Source organism: Mobula birostris, chromosome 29, assembly GCF_030028105.1.
Source record: "Mobula birostris isolate sMobBir1 chromosome 29, sMobBir1.hap1, whole genome shotgun sequence".
NCBI lineage: Eukaryota > Metazoa > Chordata > Chondrichthyes > Myliobatiformes > Myliobatidae > Mobula > Mobula birostris.
In genome coordinates, this window is record NC_092398.1 from 24,654,109 (window position 1) to 24,674,151 (window position 20,043).

Sequence of the window (20,043 nt, forward strand, 5' to 3'; positions counted from 1 at the left end):
CTTCACTGCCATATTACGTGTCCTGTTTCTGTTCCGTGTGACTATCTTCGTTTTTCGTTCTCTCCTTCCCTCCTCAATGCCTCTTCACTCAATTATTCAACACTCTAACTTCCACAATTTTTCCACCACCAGAACAGACATATCGCTCTCTGAAGGAGTGTCCAATTTGACGTTCACTGGGAATGTCTCCCCCAACAATTTCGCGGCCGGTAGATTCAGAATGGAGTGGGGAACACCTTCCGCATGACAATGGTCATCCTGCTCCTTACCGTCCTACTGGGCGTCCCGAGCAACGGCGCAGTCATCTGGGTGACGGGCTTCAAGATGAAAATTAACGTCTGCAAGGTGTGCTTCCTGAACCTGGCTGTGGCTGACCTGATTTATTGCCTGTGTCTCCCCTTATACATCATTCTCCAGCTCAAACGCTCTTATTTTTGGCTGCTTGTATTACCCACAATGTTCCTAGTCGCTTTTGCCAGCCTATATCTGTTATGCCTGATCAGCATCTACCGCTGCCTGGCTATTACACGGCTCATCTGGTTCCAGCAACATCTGAGCCTCGCATGGGTTCGTGTGACCTGCTTCGTGGTCTGGGTCATAGCCATCGTCATCTTTATGCTTGTATTCCTCTCACGGTATTTTTTCGAGTGTGCGCTACATTGGATCGCCTTCACCTTTGCCCACCCGCACCTTATAATTATGACTATTTGCTACGCCCTCGTTGGCTGGAGGCTGCAAGGGGCCAGGTTCGCTGAGTCCAGGAAGCCCATACGCCTGATCATGACCGCGATAGCCGCCTTTATGATCTGCTGGCTCCCCAGCACTCTCTACGCCCTCATATCAAACTACAGCATGTTGCGTCTTTCTGACTGGTATATACTCACTGAGGCCCCGGCCTCATTCAACACCGCCCTCAACCCTCTTATCTACGTCTTCGCCAGCAGCGATTTCCGTCAGGTCTTCAGGCGCTCCACGTTTGCCTCGCTCCAGCTGGCCTTCACCGAGCATGAGCCAAAGGGTGAGACCGAGACCCGCAATTCCACCTCAAATACGAATGTCTGATAGAATACCTCGTGGGCCCTCAGCCGACCAATATCTCCTGACTACAGACACAGTGGACAGTCGGCTGCAAATATGGTCAGGAATGGAGGCTTTCCTGTACGCTTCTTCCAATCTCTTAGAACATAGAGCGTAGAACAGTACAGCTCAGGGACAGGCCATTCGGCCTATTATTGTCGGATCAATTAAATTAGTAAATTAATGGCCAATTAATCTAATCCCCTCTGAATACCCAATGTCGATATCCTTCCAATTAGCTCATTTCGCCGACATAAACATCCCTGAAAAGTCTCTAAGCTATCTGTCTTTACCATCATCCCAGTCAGCGTATACCAAGGATGCACCACTCTCTGTGTAAACTACTTGCCCCTCGCATCTCCCTTGTAATTACGCCGTCTCCTCTTAAATACATGGCCTTTGGTGTGAGACATTTCAACCTTGGGTAAAATATACTGTTGATCTGTGCCTTTCATAACGTACCAACATTCCATCAGGTCTCCCCTCTCTTTTCGCTGGCCCAGTCTTCATTCTGATACAGCAATCCATGGCCTCCTCCACTGCAGAGATGAGGCCACACTCAGGTTGGAGGAACAATAACTTATATTCCATTTGGGTACCTCCAACTTGCTGACATGTACATAGATTTCTCAAAATTCCAGTCATGCCCTCCCTCCTACACAACTCCCCATCCCCTTTTTCCTCTTTCACATTACCTGCACATCCCCTCCCTCTGTTGCTCCTTCCACCTTATCTTACGTTCATGGGCTTCTGTCCGCTCCCCCTCTCGAGCCCTGTGTCTCTTTCACCAATCAACTTCCCAGCTCTTTACTTTATCCCTTGTCCCCCCGGTTTGACGTATTACCTTGCGTTTCACTCTCCCCCTTCCCCATCTTTTCATTCTGCTCCTCATCTTTTTTCCCCCAGTCCTGCCGAAGGAACTCAACCAGAAAGGTAGAATGTACATTTCTCCATAAATCTTCAGAAATTTCTGTATGTTTCTCAGAATTCCACCATCTGCAGTTTTTCTGGTTGTAATGGGGTACATCCATTCCACATCAACTCTGTCTAGGCCTTTCAATATTCCAAAGGATTTAATGACATCACATTCATCCTTCTGAAATCCAGAGAGTACAGACCCGTAGCTATTAAAGCTTCTTTCTATGATGACCTTTCCATTACCGGAATTATCTTTCTGAACCTCTCCTGAGCCCGCTCCAATGCTCAGCACTTCTTTTCTTAGATGAGGAGCGCAAACTGTTCACAATACTCAAGCGAGGCCTCACCGGTGCTTTATAAAGCCTCAGCATCACATCCCTGCTCCTGTATTCCAGACCTCTTGAAATGAACACTACCATTACATTTGCCTTCTTCACCACAGATTCTACGTATCAGACCATAAGGCCATAAGACAAAGGAGCATAAGTCTGCCATTCGGCCCATCGAGTCTGCTCAGCCACTTTATCATGAGCTGATCCATCTTATCCTATTTAGTCCCACTCCCCCGCCTTCTCACCATAATCTTTGATGCCCTGGCTTCTCAGATACCTATCAATCTCTGCCTAAAGTACACCTAATAACTTGACGTCCACTGCTGCCCGTAGCAACAAATTCCATAGATTCACCACACTCTGGCTAAAAAATTTCTTCTCGTTTCTGTTCTGAATGGGCGGCCTTCAATCCTTAAGTCATGCCCTCTCGTACTAGACTCCCCCATCATGGGAAACAACTTTGCCATATTCACTCTGTCGATGGCTTTCAACTTTCGAAATGTTTCTATGAGGTCTCCCCTCGTTCTTCTAAACTCCAAGGAATACAGTCCAAGAGCGTACAAACGTTCCTCATATGTTAACCCTCTCATTCCCTGAATCATTGAAGGGAATCTTCTCTGTACCCTCTCCAACGTCAGCACGTCCTTTCTTAAATAAGGAGACCAAAACTGCTCACAGTACTCCAAGTGAAGTCTCACCAGCGCCTTATAGAGCCTCAACATCACATCCCTGCTCCAATATTCTATCCCTCTCGAAATGAATGCGAACATTGCATTCGCCTTCTTCACCACCGACTCAACGTGGAGGTTAACCTTAAGGCTATCCTGTATGAGGACTCCCAAGTCCCATTGCATCTCAGAACTTATAATAATTATTTCCCTATTTAAATAATAGTCTGCCCGTTTATGTTTTTTTCTGCCAAAGTGCATCACCACACACTTTCCAACATTGTGTTTCATTTGTCACTTCTCTGTTTCCTCAGCACCACCGGCCCCTCCACCTCCTTTCGTATCGTCAGCAAACTTAGCCACAAATCCATCTATTCCATAATCCAAATCGTTGATATACAAATTAAAAAGAAGCGGCCCCAGCACGGACCTCTGTGGAACACTATTGGTAACCGGCAGCCAACCAGAATAGGATCCCTTTATTCCCACTCTCTGTTTCCTGCCAATCAGCCAACCCTCTTTCCACATTTTTAACTTTCTCGTAATTCCATGGGCTCTGATCTTGTTAAGTAGCGTCATGTGTGGCACCATGTGAAAGGCCTACTGAAAATCCAAATATACAACATCCACTGCATCTCCCTTGTCCAGCCTACTTGCAATTTCTTGAAAAAATTGTCATATCTTTGTCATGCAGGATTTTCCTTTAAGGAATCCATGCTGCTTTCTGCCGGCCTTGTTATATGTCTCCAGGTACTCTGTAACGTCATCCTTGACAACTCGTTTCTGCATACCACGACACGGTTTATCCTACCCCACCCCCACCCCTCGTTCAATCCCTTCCTACCCATGTTCGTGACACTTCTTGCGCTCTTAAACTTTTCGATGATTTTAAGTTCCCTGGCCCCCACCGCTTTATCTTTACCATGCATGTCCAGTCCCTATATACTTCTATTACCCACCAGGAAGGTCGAAAGCTCTCCGCTTCTTTTTGGATTCGACACCTAATCAGTTCCCCTCTGCCACCACTCTGCTCCTTATAGAGGAATTAGTCCTTACTCCTAATAAGTCTTCCTCCAAGGTAAAGGTGTAGCTATGGGCACCCGTATGGGTCCTAGCTATGCCTGTCGTTTTGTTGGTTTTGTGGAACAAGCTATGTTCCAAACCTATTCTGGTATCTGTCCCCCACTTTTCCTTCGCTACATCGACGACTGCATTGACGCTGCTTCCAGCACGCATGCTGAGCTCGTTGACTTAATTAACTTTGCCTCCAACCTTCACCCTGACCTCAAGTTTACCTGGTCCATTTCCGACAGCTCCCTCCCCTTTTTAGATCTTTCTGTCTCTATCTATGTTGACAGCTTATCTACCGATGTCTGCTATAGGCCGACTCACTCTCACAGCTATCTGGACTATTCCTCTTCTCACCCTGTCTCTTGCAAAAATGCCATCCCCTCCTCGCAATTCCTCCGTCTCCGCCGCATGTGCTCTCAGGATGAGGCTTTTCGTTCCAGGACGAGGGAGATGTCCTCCTTTTTTAAAGAAAGGGGCTTCCCTTCCTCCACCATCAACTCTGCTCTCAAGCGCATCTCCCCCATTTCGCACATCTGCTCTCACTCCATCCTCCCGTCACCCCACTAGGAATAGGGTTCCCCTGGTCCTCACCTACCACCCCACCAGCCTCCAGGTCCAACATATTATTCTCCGTAACATCCGCCACCTCCAACGGGATCCCACCACTAAGCACATCTTTCCCTCCTCCCCCTCTCTGCTTTCCGCATGGATCGCTCCCTTCGCGACTCCCTTGTCGATTTGTCCCTCCATCCCTCCTCACTGATCTCCCTCCTGGCACTTATCCTTGTAGGCGGAACAAGTGCTACACATGCACTTACACTTCCTCCCTTACCACTATTCAGGGCCCCAGACAGTCCTTCCAGGTGAGGCGACAGTTCACCTGTGAGTCGGCTGGTGTGATATACTGCGTCCGGTGCTCCCGATGTGGCCTTCTGTATATTGGCGAGACCCAACGCAGACTAGGAGCTCGTTTTGCTGAACAGCTACGTTCTGTCCTCCAGAGAAAGCAGGATCTCCCAGTGGCCACACATTTTAATTCCACATCACATTCCCATTCTGATATATGTATCCACGGCCTCCTCTACTGTAAAGATGAAGCCACACTCAGGTTGGAGGAACAACACCTTATATTCCGTCTGGGTAGCCTCCAACCTGATGGCATGAACATTGATTTCTCTAACTTCTAATAATGCCCCACCTCTCCCTCGTACCCCATCCGTTGTTTATTTATATACACACATTCTTTCTCTCTCTCTCTCCTTTTTCTCCTTCTGTCTCTCTGACTATACCCCTTGCCCATCCTCTGTGTTTTTCTTCCCTCCCCCTTTTCCTTCTGCCTGGGCCTCCTGTCCCATGATCCTCTCATATCACTTTTGCCAATCACCTGTCCAGCTCTTGGCTGCATCCCTCCCCCTCCTGTCTTCTCCTATCATTTTGGATCTCCCCCTCCTCCTCCCACCTTCAAATCTCTGATTAGCTCTTCCTTCAGTTAGTCCTGACGAAGAGTCTCGGCCCGAAACGTCGACTGTACCTCTTCCTAGAGATCCTACCTGGCCTGCTGCGTTCACCAGCAACTTTGATGTGTGTTGCTTGAGTACTTTCTCTGTCGTAATTGTGACTACTCACACATCTTCCCTGCCACCTTTGAGTGTCCGGTACACTGATGATGGTCTCTTCAGTGAAGACTGATGCAAAATACTCGTTCAGTTCCACCGCCATCTCCTTATCCCCCATTACAATTTCTCCAGTATCATTTTTATTCGGTCCTATATCTACCCTCAGCTGTCTTTTACTGTTTATATACTTGAAAAAGCTTTTAGTATCCTCTTTTATATTATCTGCTCGCTTCCTTTCATAGTTAATCTTTTCCCTCTTAATGACCTTCTTACTTTCCTTTTGCAAAGTTTTAAAAACCTCCCACTCCTCTGTCTTCCCACTATTTTTTACTTCCTTGTATACCCTCTCCATTGTTGTAACTTTGACTTTGGCTTTTTCCATTCAAAAATTTTTCTTTTTTGGAATATACCTGTCTTGCACCTTCCTCACTTCTCGCACAAACTCCAGCCACTGCTGCTCTGCCGTCCTTCCTGCCAGTGTCCCTTTCTAGTCAACTTTGGCCAGTTCCTCTCGCATGCCAGTGTAATTTCCTCTACTCCACTGAAATACTGACACAGCGGATTTCGGCTTCCCTTTTTCAAATTTCTCAATCATGTTATGAACATTGTCTCCTAAGGGTTCCTTCACCTCAATCTCTCTAATCTCCTCGGGTTCATTACATAATACCCAGTCCAGTACAGCCGATCCCCTAGTGGGCTCAACAACAAGCTGTTCTAAAAAGCCATCTCACAGATATTCTGCAAATTCTCTTTCTTGAGACCAAGTGCCGATCTGATTTTCCCAATCAACTCGCATTTTAAAATGCCCTACAATTATCATAACACTGCCCTTCTGACAACCCTTTTCTATTTCCTGTTGGGATTTGTAGTCCACATCACTGCAGCGGTTTGGAAACCGATAAATACCTGCTTTCAGGGTCTTTTTACCCCTACGATTTCTTCGCTCAACTCATAAAGGTCCTGCACCTTCCGATCCTATAATCACCTCTTTCTAATGATTTAATATAATTTCTTACCAATAAAGCCACGCCACCCCCTCTGCCTACCTTCCTATCCTTCCGATACACGGTGTGTCCTTGGACGTTCAGCTCCCAGAGACATGCATCATTTAGCCAGGTCTCAGTCATGGCCAGAATGTCATACCTGCCAATCTGTAGCTCTACGACAAGATTATCCACCTTATTCCTTATGCTGCGTGCATTTAAGTATAACACCTGAAGACCAGTATGTGGTACTTTTCGCTTTGATTTCACTGCAACCTTATTGCACTGCAACTCATCCCAATGTCTAAAAATTTGCCCCATCACCTGCCTTTCTTTCCTAACATTTTTACTGCTCACTATCTTAGATTTGTTTGTGTCTTCCCCTTCCTCCGCTCTATCATTCCGGTTCCCATCCCCCTGGCTAATTAGTTTAAAACCTCCCTAACAGCTCTATTATATCTTCCCGCGAGGATATTGGTCCCCTTCGGGTTCAGTCGTAACCTGTCCCTTTTGAACAGGTCATATTTCCCCCAGAAGAGATCCCCATTATCCAAGAATCTGAAACCCTGCCCCCTGCACCGCTCTCTCAGCCATGCATTCATCTGTCTGATCCTACTATTCTTGCCCTCGCTAGCCCATGGCACAGGTAGCAGTCACGAGATTACTACCCTGCAGGTCCTGCTTCTCAGCTTCCTTCCTAACCCCCAGAAATCTCTCTTCAGGACCTCCTCCCTTGTCCTATCTATGTCATTGGTACCAACATGTACCAAGACAACTGGTTGGTCGCCCTCCCCCTTCAGAATATTGTGGACCCGATCTGAAACATCCCGTACCCTGGCACCTGGGAGGCAACACATCATGCGGGTATCTCTATCAGGGTCACAGAATCTCCTGTCCGTTCCCCTGACTATGGAATCCTTTATGACTACCGCATTCCTCTTCTCCCTCCTTCCCTCCTGCACAACTGCGCCAGCTCAGTGCCAGAGACCTGGTCACCATGGACGTCCCCTGTCAGGTCATCCCCCTCAACAGCATCTAGAACAAGATATTTGTTGCTGAGGAGGGCAGCCACAGTTGTGCTCTCCACTATCCGTGCATTTCCCTTCCCTCTCTTGACAGTGACCCAGTTTTCTGACCCCTATAGCCTAGGAATGACTACCTCCCTGTTGCTCCTGTCTATCACCTCTTCAGTTTCCCTGATAAGTAGTAGGTCATCAAGTTGCAGCTCCAGATCCCTAACACGGTCTCTGTGGAGCTGCATCTCGGTGCACCTGGCGCAGATGTGGCCATCAGGGAGGCTGGAGGTCTCCCAGGATTCCCACATCTGACACCCTGAACAAAGCACTAACCCTGCAGGCATGCTATCTAATTCTACAGGAATGAAACAGGAAAAATAAGTCTACTCACCGACTTACCTCGCCAAACAGACGAACTTTTTAAACCGTTAGCCTGTACCGTTAGCTGTGTGAGCCCTGCTGTTCCTGTTTGTCCGGGCCGATTCGCGAAAGGGCGGGGTGGGGGCGGGGAAGGAAAAAAATATGAGTTGGAGCTTCGCTCTCGTCTCTTCCCGTTTACCGCCGAAGCCCTTTGAAGCGAAAGCCCTACACTCTGCTACCTCTCACTCCGCTGCCCGGTCCCACAACTGCCCGGTGTATATGGTGGTCTCCTTTTTAAACTCTCCGCGCTGGCCTGTTAAGTCACGCGCCTGCGCAGTCTCGTCCTTCTTGCGCACGAAGAAGTTTATTAATAAACTGCCTTCCTTCAGAATTCAGCTCCCACGCCGCTCTGTAGTCCCGATACCTACAAATTAACCTCTAACTGTTCCCTTTGCATCTCTGATTTTCGGATTTTCTCCCCATTTAGAAAATAGTCTCTTTCTGCTACCCAAGTGCATGATCATACATTGTCCAACATAATATTTCATTTGCCACTATCATGCTCATTCCGCAAGTCTGTCTCAGTCCTTCTGCATCCTATCTGTTTCAACGCTGACTGCCGCTCCACCTTTCTTCGCATCAACTTCAAACTTGGCAAAAAAGCCATCTATTCCGTCATCTAAATTATTGATACACAGCATGAAAAGAAGCGTCCCCGGCACTGAAACCTGCAGAACACCGCTAGTTACTGGCAACCAGCCATAAGAGGATCCTTTCATTCCCACTCGCACCCTCCGACCAATCCACCGATGCTCTAACCAGGCCAGTGACTCTGCTGTAATGCCATGGCTCTTAATTTGGTAACCAGCCTCAGTTGTGGCATCGGGTCAAAGGCCTTCAGAAAGTCGAAAGATACAGCGTCCACTGCATCCACTTTAGATATCTTATGTATCCTCAAGAATCTCCAACAGGCAAGATTTTCCCTGAGGAAAATCTTGCCTGACTTTTTCTAACAACAGGAATTCTGCAGATGCTGGAAATTCAAGCAACACACATCAAAGTTCCTGGTGAACAGAGCAGGCCAGGCAGCATCTCTAGGAAGAGGCACAGTCGACGTTTCAGGCCGAGACCCTTCGTCAGGACTAACCGAAGGAAGAGTTAGTAAGCGATGTACTTACTAAACTATTACTAACTCTTCCTTCAGCTAGTCCTGACGAACGGTCTCGGCCCGAAACGTCGACTGTGCCACTTCCTAGAGATGCTGTCCCGCCTGCTGCCTTTCACCAGCAACTTTGATGTGTGTTGCCTGACTTTGTCCTATCTGGTCCTGTGTCGCCAAGTAAATTCCTTTACTCCACTGAAGTACTGCTATATCCCCTCCACTTTCTCCCTATCAAATTTCAATTTCAACTCAGCCATATTGTGATTACTGCTCCGGTTTATTACATAACCCAGTCCAGTATAGATGACCCCCAAGTAGGCTCAATGAAAAACTGTTCTAAAGAGCCATCCCCCAGGCATTCAACAAACTCACACTCTTGAGATCCATTTCCAACCTAATTTTCCCATCGACCTGCATGTTCAAATCTCCCATGGCAATCATAAAATTGTCCTTTTGACATGCCTGTTTTATTTCCTGTTGTAATCTGTGGTTCACATCCCAGCTACTCTCGGGGCGCCTATGTATATCTGCCATCAGAGTCATTTTACCCTTGCAGTTGCTTAACTCAACCCACAAGGATTCAAAATCTTCCGATCCTATCTCACATCTTTCTACTGATTTGATGCCAGTCTTTGCCAGCACAGCCGCGTCACCCACTCCACCTTCCTTCCTATCCCTCTAATACAATGTGCAGCCTTGATTATTTAGCTCCCAGCTGCAATCTTCCTTCAGCCACGGTTCGTAATGAGCACAATATCGTACCTGATCATTTGTAACCGTGCAACAGGATCATCTACCTTATTTCTTATACTCCGTGGTTTGAGATATAACATATTGCGGACTGTATTTGCTCCCAATTTTTGATTCTGCATCCCTAATGCACCGATAATCACCCCGCTGACTGCAATTATGTCCAATCACCTGCTCGCCCTTCCTGACTGCACGCTTTTTTGTTTGATTTTATGTTTTGCCATTGCCCTATCCTGCGTTTTTAAAGTCACCATCAATCCAATACTTAAGGTATATCAATGCCATTTGCCCAGTATAGAGGTTATATTTGCGAAACTTTCTGGAGGAAATCACTTCAACAAAGCGGACTTAGCTGAGGTCTACCGACAGATGGAGATGGAAGAAATGTCCAAAGTATTTCTCACTATAAATACTAACAAACGGCCTTATCGCTGTAATAGGCTTATTTTGGAGTAATATCTGCACCTGCTGTATGGCAGAAAGCTATGGGCCAGGTACTGCAAGGCGCCCAAGCAGTTAGAGACATCATGGTTACCAATAGATATAGCAATGCACATCTCCAAAGTCCATGACACCGTTGAAACGATTAAAAATTTGTGGCTCTGAGCTCGACTGTTCACCTCTGACAACTACCTGTCATTTAGACAATTGATTTAGAATTCAAGGGGATATGATGTCACTGTGGAAGAAAAATATCAAGGCTTTACATTCTAATGGGCATTGAAGGGCTAATAATTTGTTTTAAAATGTGAAATCAAAGTCCATAAGCATTTATCTGTAATTTTTGCTACTTCGCTATTCGGTAGCGTTGCTGGAGTTCCATTAAAATACTATGAAACTAATTACTAAGCTTTGCCTTGAAGTTGGTATGCAGGATGCAGTGGACTAATTATACATTGTTTTCAAAAATGTTAGACATTGTTCTCTGTAAATGCTAGACAAAGGTTCAGATAAGGAGCTGTCTGATCATACAATGTCCTAAGGCACGTGACTTTGCTGTACTGCTGTAAAAATCCACCTCACTGTCTCTTTAGATGTATCTTTCTTGTATAAATATGACTCAGTATTCCTGTTTGACAGAGTCCCAAGACCCTGCTTTTGGGAGCCTGTGCTCTCCATGATATCATGTATCAATAAAGATTTTCCGAAGCATCTCTCTTCGGGTCCGAGAACCCTTTTTCCGCGCCAGTCACCAATGACTATAGCAGTCATCATGTCTACTGGCAATGTTGGAACACAAGCGTGGAGGAGATACAGACTCCCAATGCAGAGATGGTGACCAGAGTTTATTCATAAATATTCCAACAGAACATCAGTCGCTTGGCCGAATGCTACTGTGAGACGTTGCATTCCCAAAACTGGAACCCCGCGATTAGCTATAACTGGGAGTCCACTAACATAAAAAAGTAACATGGAATTCCCGAGCCTGTCAAAATAAACTGAACAAGTCTAAACAAAAAGCACTGGATACCGCATCCCAAAGAGCGAGTCACTCGAGAAAAAAAAGCACGAAGAAATGTCATTCATTGACAACCTTGTTCAAGTCAACGAATTCTGGTGATCCAATACTCTCAGAGCTCAACACGCTCCTGGACCCCGCACAGTCAGCGGCATTTGGACCCGACTAGGCGGTCACTCCCGACGGATGTACTGCATACGTGCGGCTGCTCTCCTCTTACGCAGATGAAAAGGCGTTTTCCATCTTCTGAGATTAACGTGATTATAGAACTGTATTTTATATTGGTTTCCTTCAGTTTTTCGTTGTTTCTTTCTTGTGGCCGATTGGCGGGCGCTGAGCTGTTAACTGTTGCGTGTAAGAGGCAGTATTAGGGAATTTGTTGCCACTGTCCCTGTTCCTTTCTGAAATTAAAGGAGTCGAAATCCTGATGTGTAGGGAGTCTTTAATTGTTGTTATCGCCGCTTTTTTTTATGCGGGCGAGCGGGAATATTGTGGTCTGCGAGTTTTGTTTCTATTCCTCATAGTGCCGGATAGACTGTGGGAGTCGATGTGTTTTCTTTCATCAACACCCATGGTCTTTCTGTATTTAATGGCTATCCGGAGTAAAGAAATATCAGCGTTTAATCATACATGCAGCGATAATAAGACAGAGGACAGTGATACGCTTCACTTATACTGACTCAACACCCACCACTGTGTCAACATTCGCAATTTCACGCAGGGAGCGGCCCCTGCTGTTTGCCCTGGGATTTAGCACTGGGGATGAAGGCGGGGCCACGAACATCTGAAGCCCCACCTACCCACCCGACGCCACTTTTTAAAGTAGTTGGCTTCTTAATGCAGTCTGTCCTTTTCTCCTAACTGACAGGTCCCAACAGCACCACTCCGCTCATTGGTATCTCCCGTCACAGCGCTCTCCCACCCGCTCCGCTCCTACACAGTGGTCCCGCCCGCGCGTATGACCAAAACATGCCGACGAGATAGGAGTTCGTTGCCAATATAGACAACCGACTTCCACTTGTATCCTTTGGGTGATACAGCTCGACTGGGTGCTACGGCACAACGGAGGAGCTGAGGGGTCAGGCGGTGTAAATGCCGATTCACCCGCTGGGGAAACAGACGGCAGACACGAACACCGCGGGAGCCGCGCAAACTTTCCTGAAGTGAAATTGCGCGGTGGGTGGAGGCTTCTGGGGAATGTACTCGAAATGCTGTTTCTTACAGGTCATGCGCTGCTTTGCGGAGGATCTTGGAGAATATAGTAGATTCGGAATACTTCAACCGCGCATGCTCGATAACTCATGAGCTCCTTCGGAGTGCTGCATCCTCCTGGGAGTTCTAGTTTCACAATATTATAAGGTCTCAATGATTTAAGCACGTTAGACTACAAATGCCCAGTATAACTTCAAAAGTTACTTTCATTTCTCTATGAGTTCCAATACGGCCGGTATATATTCCCCATTTCCAACAGCCCTCCAGAAAGATGGAAGTGAACTGCGCCCTTCAATAACCACAGTCTGTTGAAAGGGGCTGCTGGGGCCCAGGCTGCAGGGTACAGCGCCGTTGACGGAGATAGATTTGATTTAACTTGCCCGTGATCGAATGGCGGAGCAGACTTGATCGGCGACTGGCCTAATTCTCTTGCCTTCAGGTCTTATGAAGTTGGTATAGCGGAAGGATCGGAGGTGGTTGGTACTGTTCGCTGCCGCCCCCGGCCCCCTGCGGGAAATGCAGCAGGGTTGAGTGGGGGTGTTACCAGAATTGTCCGGGTGAGAAAACAATGTGAATTGTGCGGACATACACTGTCCGCCAGTGGTGGAGAGTGGTGTCTAACGTCAGGAGTTGCGGGTGAGGATTTTCCTGTCATACGAATCAAGGTCGTTCGCCCTGAGCTGTACCTCAAACCTAGAGGACTAGTCGATCACTCTTAGTCTTGGGTCTATCCTTTGACTTGTTTGGCATGGGTGACCCTAACGAGAGCCAAAGCATAAAGCTCTGACTCCAGCCATCTTAGCTCGCTGGGCCATTGAGGCAAGCAAGTCCCCCAACTCAACAGCAGTCTTTTTGTGGTCCTCTTGGCCGGAGGTGTGGTACAGAGAAATGGCTCGGGGAGGGGGCAAGACACATCCATTGGCTCAGTGAATGTGAGGAGTCGACTAAGGTACTAAAAGGCACGGAGAGACGGCCCGGTGATGGGCACTGCAACACCGACTCCCAAGATCTAACACAGAGTGAAGCCCGTTCTACATTCTCCCATCCTATACTCCCGGGGACAGACACAGAATGAAGGGCCCTCCTAATCGTTCCATCACACATTCCCCGAGCCAGACACACATTGCAGCACTCTCCATACTTTACCATCACACATCCTGGGATCAGACAGAGCGTGAAGTTCCCTCCACACCGTCCCATCGTGCACTCCGTGGGTGAGACACAAAGTGAAGCTCCCTTTATGCCGTCCCATCACCCACTACCAGCGTCAGACACAGTGAGTCCCAGTGAGGAAGAAACCAGTGATAGTCGCCATGCACTGTCTGTGAAACTCTTGTTTACATATGGTTCGGATTTCTGCAACATTCATGGACTCAGGGTCTCAGACTATATTTTTTGTCTGACTGCATTTACTGATATCTTATATACACCTGCTAACACATATATTGTTGTGCTATGTGTTGCTGTTGGTATTGTATTTTGTACGTTGGCCCCGGAGTAACGCTGTTCCGTTTGGCTATATTCATGTATGATTGATTGACAGTTAAATTAAACTATGAATTGTTGATGAAAAGGCTCATGGCGTCGGAGTTAAACATTGGGGAACGTAATTCCAAAGCACCGTCACACTGGGGACAACATCTCAGGGATTCTTCTCGCGGACCCTCGGCCAAGCGACATTGCTGGGGACGGATTTGAGCTTTTTCAGCGAGAGTGTCCTCCCCCTTTGCATCGCGGACCTAGAGCGGAGACTATTGCAGAATACGTTCAGAACACAGAATGTTGAACAGTGAAATACAGGAACAGGTCATACGGCACACCATTTCTGTGATAAACCGTAAACTACATTAACCTCTTTAAACTTGGTGCAGGTCCCTTGGTGCAGGTCCATTCCATTTCAAACACCATAGGGCCATTAGACATAGAAGCAGATTAAGGCCATTCAGCCCATCGAGTATACTCCACCACCCTATCATGTCTGATTTATCATCCACCTCAACAACATTCCCTGATCTTCTCTATTCTATCTCAATATTCTACGACACGTTTTCTTAATCGAAAGCTCAGCAACCTCCTGGGTAGCAGGGTGGAGATACATATCTACCAAAAGAGGTGGAAGACGCTCATTCCCTCTGGTAGCCTGCATGTCACCCTTAGACGCAGTGTATCACCTGCTTAGATCTCCGGATCAGTGTCACATGAAGTCTGAGAGAAGGTGGTGTGTGCAATCCAATTAGAATGGTCCAATTTAGGGGAGGCATCTCTGGTGAGCGACACTAGGTTGAGCTTGGGGCTTTTGTTCCAGACGAGATGAAGAAGGGAGACACCAGAGAGAAGAGGTAGTAGAATTGGACCCGGAGCAGGACCGTGATTCGATGAAGCCCGGGGTGAGATTGATTGAGCATCGCTGATTTGGAGAAACTCTGAGCTGCAACTTGTGCACATTAGCCTGTTTGATTAAAATGAGTAAAATGACCTATTGTAGCTGGAGGTCTGTGATTAGTGGATTCCGCAGGAACTCTACTGGTATATTTGTGGTGTTCATAAATGAGCCGGAAGGTCCTTTCCTTCTTTTTTTGTTCTTTTCTTTATGAACCCTTTTGTCAAATTAAGAATCATAAAGATAATCTTTTAATCATATGCGGAGTACTGTCTCTTATTTCGTTCACTAATTTGTATCAGGGGTTTGGGGTGGAAGCGCGCTACAATCTCACGAGTTTAGCGGGACCGGAGGTTCTCTTCCGTAGACTTACACAGCCGTGGAAACCATGATAGGTCATAGACTATCCACACAACCGCAAATCTTGATATCACCTGCATACGTAGTAACCTACCCATCCGCGTTTCACTCCGGTTCATTTATGAACACCACAAATATACCCAGTAGAGTTTCTGCAGAATCCACTAATCACAGACCTCCAGCTACAATAGGTCACGTTGACTACTACCGTCTGTCCGCTCCAGGGAAGCCAATTCTAAATCCAAACAGCAAACCCACCATCGATCCCATGCCTCTTCAATTTTCTGAACAAGCTTACAATGAGAACCCTTCTCAAACACTTTATTAAAATCCATGTAGATAACATCCACACCTCTACTTTCATCGATTGCTGTTGGAAACTCAACGAAAAGCTTACTCAATTTAGTAAAGCAAGTCTTGCCCCATACACAAACATGCTGGTTCTCCATAATTTAGCCATTGGTTTCCAAATGCTTATAAATCCCAACCCTAAGAATTCCTTCGAACAGCTGCCATAACACTGACGTGAGACTCACTGCTCTATAGTTTCCAGGTTATTCCTGATTCCTTTCTTTAAGAATGGAACACATTAGCTAGTTGCCAGGCCTCCGAGACCTCGCCTGTGTCCAGAGAGGACACGAAGATATTGGTCAAGATTCTAGTAATCTCTTATCGTACATCTCTCTATAACTTTGGTCCATCCCATCAAGCCCTGTGGAATTATCCACCGTGATGCTCTTTAAAATACCCAAGAATACGCCCACCTTTGTCCAGCAATTTCCTACCGCATCAATACGCAGACCCTATCATATCAATCCATCACGTCCTTCTCCTTGGTAAATACTAAGGAAAAGTACAATTAAGGACATCAACAACATCCACAGCATTCAAGCAAAGGGATCCTCCCCCTTTATCCTTGTGGTGCTATCCTTTTCCTAGTTCTGCTCTTGGTCTTGATGTATGCATAGGATACCTTGGGATTCTCATTATTGCTACCTCCCAAAGCTTTTTCGTGATCCTTCCAGGCTTTCTCATTACCCTTCTTGAGTTCTTTTCTGTCTCCTATAAAATCCTCCAGGTTTCTGTTTTATTCTGGTAACCTTAGGTTTACAAGCGTCACCTTCATCCTCTTGACGACATTCAACACCTTTGTCGAAATCCAAGGTTCTCTTACCATGCCATCCTTGTCCTTCCTTCTGACTAGGACATACCTGTCCTGTACTATCTGCCTCTGGCCCTTAAACACCCTCCACATGTCGGATTGGATCTGCCCAAAAGCAGCGGATTCCAAGTAACCGTCCCTGGTTCCTGTCATTAAACTTAAGGAGATATGTCACTGTTCCCTCACTGTTCACACTGAAAGGTAGATCACGTCACCATACTCATTACCCAACTAATGGTCCCGGAAAGACCCTCCTCATGTTGGATAAAGGGAGAGGATCCCTTTGCCTCGATGCGCTGGATGTAGGTGTGGACCTTAATGAGTCTACATATTGATTTTAAAATATACCTCTGAATACTTGCTAACAAATTCAGTCCTATCTAAACCTCTTACACATGAATGTTTCATTTATATAAAGTAAAATAAAGATTGCCGGTGGCAACAATCCTATTGTTTTTACACGTTTCCTTAATTTACCTCCGTATCTATTCCTCAATGCCTCAGAAACTGCTGATGTCCTGGGATATTCAGGCACAACAGTCTGCAGAGTTTACAGCGTTCTGTGGGACAAAACTCCTTTTTAATGCGGGAGATCAGATTGGATAGAGGTGACGGAATAAGGCAAAAACTCATATAACTATCCGTTACAACAGTGGCGTGCTGAAGAGCATATCTGAACTCACAGCTCGTCGAACCTCGAAGTGATGGGCTACTGTAGAATACTGGGCTCTATGTCTACCAAATAAAGTGGCTTCTAAGTGTGTGTTCTATCTTTGAATCACTGTGTTGTAACTCGTTATCCTTATCCTTCATGCCGGTGGCCCCAGACTGAGTCAGCGTAGTAAACACAAATGGTCGACTCCTGCGGTCCGTCTCTACAATCATCGTCCGCCCGACTGTGAACCTGTGGCACGACCCACCCCACCCCGCCCCCCTACACTATCCGGCATTCTGCCAACTGCGGACAGGGACGCCCCGCCTTCTGTCTGTGGGGAGGTGTCCCAACTGCAAGAGAATCTGTTCACCCTATCACGAAGTTTGCAGACCACGCAGATGATTATGACGGGATTCAAGACCGCATAGGAGAAGGAGTCATACAGGTAAGTGAAGTCAAACAATTCCTCCCGCATTACGGAGCAGAGCAAAGTCTGAGAAATAACGCAAAAGAGAAAGATTATTCTTGCAAGAAGAATAAAAGGAAATGATTGATAAAGCCAAAACACTATAGCTGTTATGCGCATGTAGTGGCTCTCTTGATGTTTAACCTTGGGAGTAAGTTTCAAAGACGAACGCCTGTTTCTCCGGAGCGCTGCTGAAACAGCGCTGTGGCAAACACAGGACGTGGACATCCAGACTGTGGGGACAGCGGTTCCGAAGGTTAGATTCATGTACATATCTACTTCTTCGATTGCCTCGCGATTTCTTATCTGGGAGAGGTTTGTTGAGTCAATATCATTGGAGCCGTTCTGATATTGGCAGGTTAAGGCGACATTGGTGAGGTAGCAGCCTAGAGGTCCAAGGGCGCAGCTGAGCAAAGCCGTCGCGGTTACCCAAAGGCTAACCTTCCTGCTGATGACATGGGCTAGTTTATTGGCGAAGGTTCGATGGACACTGACCACCTTCAGACAGTAGAAGAAGCAGAGCAAGGCCCTAACCCAGAAGCTGAGTAATTGAGAGGGTGTCAGGAACTACTCGGCGACCTTTTTATGGAGATCACAGAAGATGGGAACGAAATTCACAGCCATCCAGACCACCGCAGCTGAGATGGTGACGATGTTGGCGAGGGCCAGACCACATACGATAATTTCGGCAGCAGGGGCACCGTCTGGCTCGGCCCTGGGAGCAGAGCGGGCAGGATGAAGACGTTGGCCATTAATCCGAACACCCCGAAGAATCCGATGGCTAGGGCCTCGATCAACCATTCCATTCTGCTGTCGTCGGGTGTGAGAGAGAATAAAATGGGTTAGACTCAGGTTTACCATGATTGGCAGTTCCACGACAACAATACTTTGATATACATAATAAGAAACATATTATAAATTATAATGAGAAATACATTTCAAAATCTTAACTTAAATAAGTAGTGTTAAAAGATGACAAACTTATAGGTGGAAACCATAAGATATAGCAGCAGAAATAGGCCAGTCAGCCCATCCAGACTGCTCCGTCATTCAATCATGGCTGATCGCGGATCCCACTCAACCCCGTAGACCTGCCTTCTCGCGTTATCCTTTGATGCCCTGAAAATTCAGGAAACTATCAACTTCCGCCTTAAATATACCCACGGCTTTGGCCTCCACTGCAGTCTGTGCCAGAGTATTCCATGGATTAAATACTTTCTGGCGAAAACAAATCCTGCTTACCTTTATTCTGAAAGGTCGCCACTCAATTTTGAGGCTGTGCCCTCGAGTTCTGGAGACTCCCACTGGAGGAAACATGAGAACCATGAGAATACATGTTCAATCTATGCAAAAATCTGATAACCGAGTCGACGAGATCGTGTCGAAACTTTTGCGTGTGCGTCTTCATTCTGTTCTACCTCCTCCCTGATGGTAGGAAATAGGAGAGGGCATATCCTGGGTGATGGGTGATTTTAAATAATGTTTGCCGCCATTATCTTCGCACGATGTCTCTTTAAAGTGCCGACACGTGGTAGAAGGGTTGCCTCAGTTATTGGGGTCTACATCACAATAACATGCGTTGGCGCAACTGGACTCTGCCGATTAAGATGCCTATCCAAACTAGCCCCATCGGTCCGCGGTTAACCCATATTCTCCCCAACCTTTCCAAAGATGGGTTCATAGTGTCATATTCTCAGACTCCGTGAAAACGCTTCAGGCAAAATCTGTCCAAAAATGTACGCTGTTTGGATGTTCAAAATAATATAATTTTTCAAGACATCACTCCTATTCCTCGAAACGTTTGTGATGTATACATCTGTCCACATTTTCTTAAATGTATCTCATATATCAGAATCAGAACCAAAATCAAGTTCATTATCACCGGCATGTGACGTGAGATTTTTTTTTAACTTAGCAGCGGCAGTTCAATGCAATACATAATCTAGCAGAGAGAAAATAACATTAATATTAATAATAATAATAAATATTACAGATCTTGACCCCCAGGAACTTGAAGCTGCTCTCTCATCCCTCTTTGAGGATACTGCGTTAGATACTTCGTATAATAGATAGTTCCATGTATCTATCGCCGTTGTGTCAAAAAAGTTGCTGTTCTGCTCCTATTAAAAATTTTGCCTCAAGATTCAAAAATTAGCCCCGAGATTTCGATTACCCGACGCTAAAAGCGACGCTCTCACTATATGCTGTATGCCTCTGGTGGTCAATGTAGTTCGATGCAGCTCTTTAGACGCCCCTCCTACGCTCAGATTTTTTACCTTGAGGATGAAGACGGACTAGGAGAAAGGTTTAAAACGATAGGAGGCATGGATAAGGTAGATAGTAATAATCTTTTTTTCCCAGAAAGGGTGCCCATCCCTGGGACGATCAGAGTGTCA

At 46.4% G+C, this 20,043-nt stretch overlaps 1 protein-coding gene across 1 annotated transcript; it reads left to right on the forward strand.

Annotated features, from left to right (window-relative positions):
* Positions 1–249: 249 nt before the first annotated feature.
* Positions 250–1,062, forward strand: LOC140190159 (fMet-Leu-Phe receptor-like). The gene has a single exon (XM_072246670.1). The coding sequence runs from the start codon at positions 250–252 to the stop codon at positions 1,060–1,062; it is 813 nt and encodes a 270-aa protein (XP_072102771.1).
* Positions 1,063–20,043: the final 18,981 nt, after the last annotated feature.

What these genes read in the sequence shown, in the direction of transcription:
- LOC140190159 (XM_072246670.1), top strand. Translation starts at nt 250, where the DNA reads ATGGTCATCCTGCTCCTTACCGTCCTACTGGGCGTCCCGAGCAACGGC.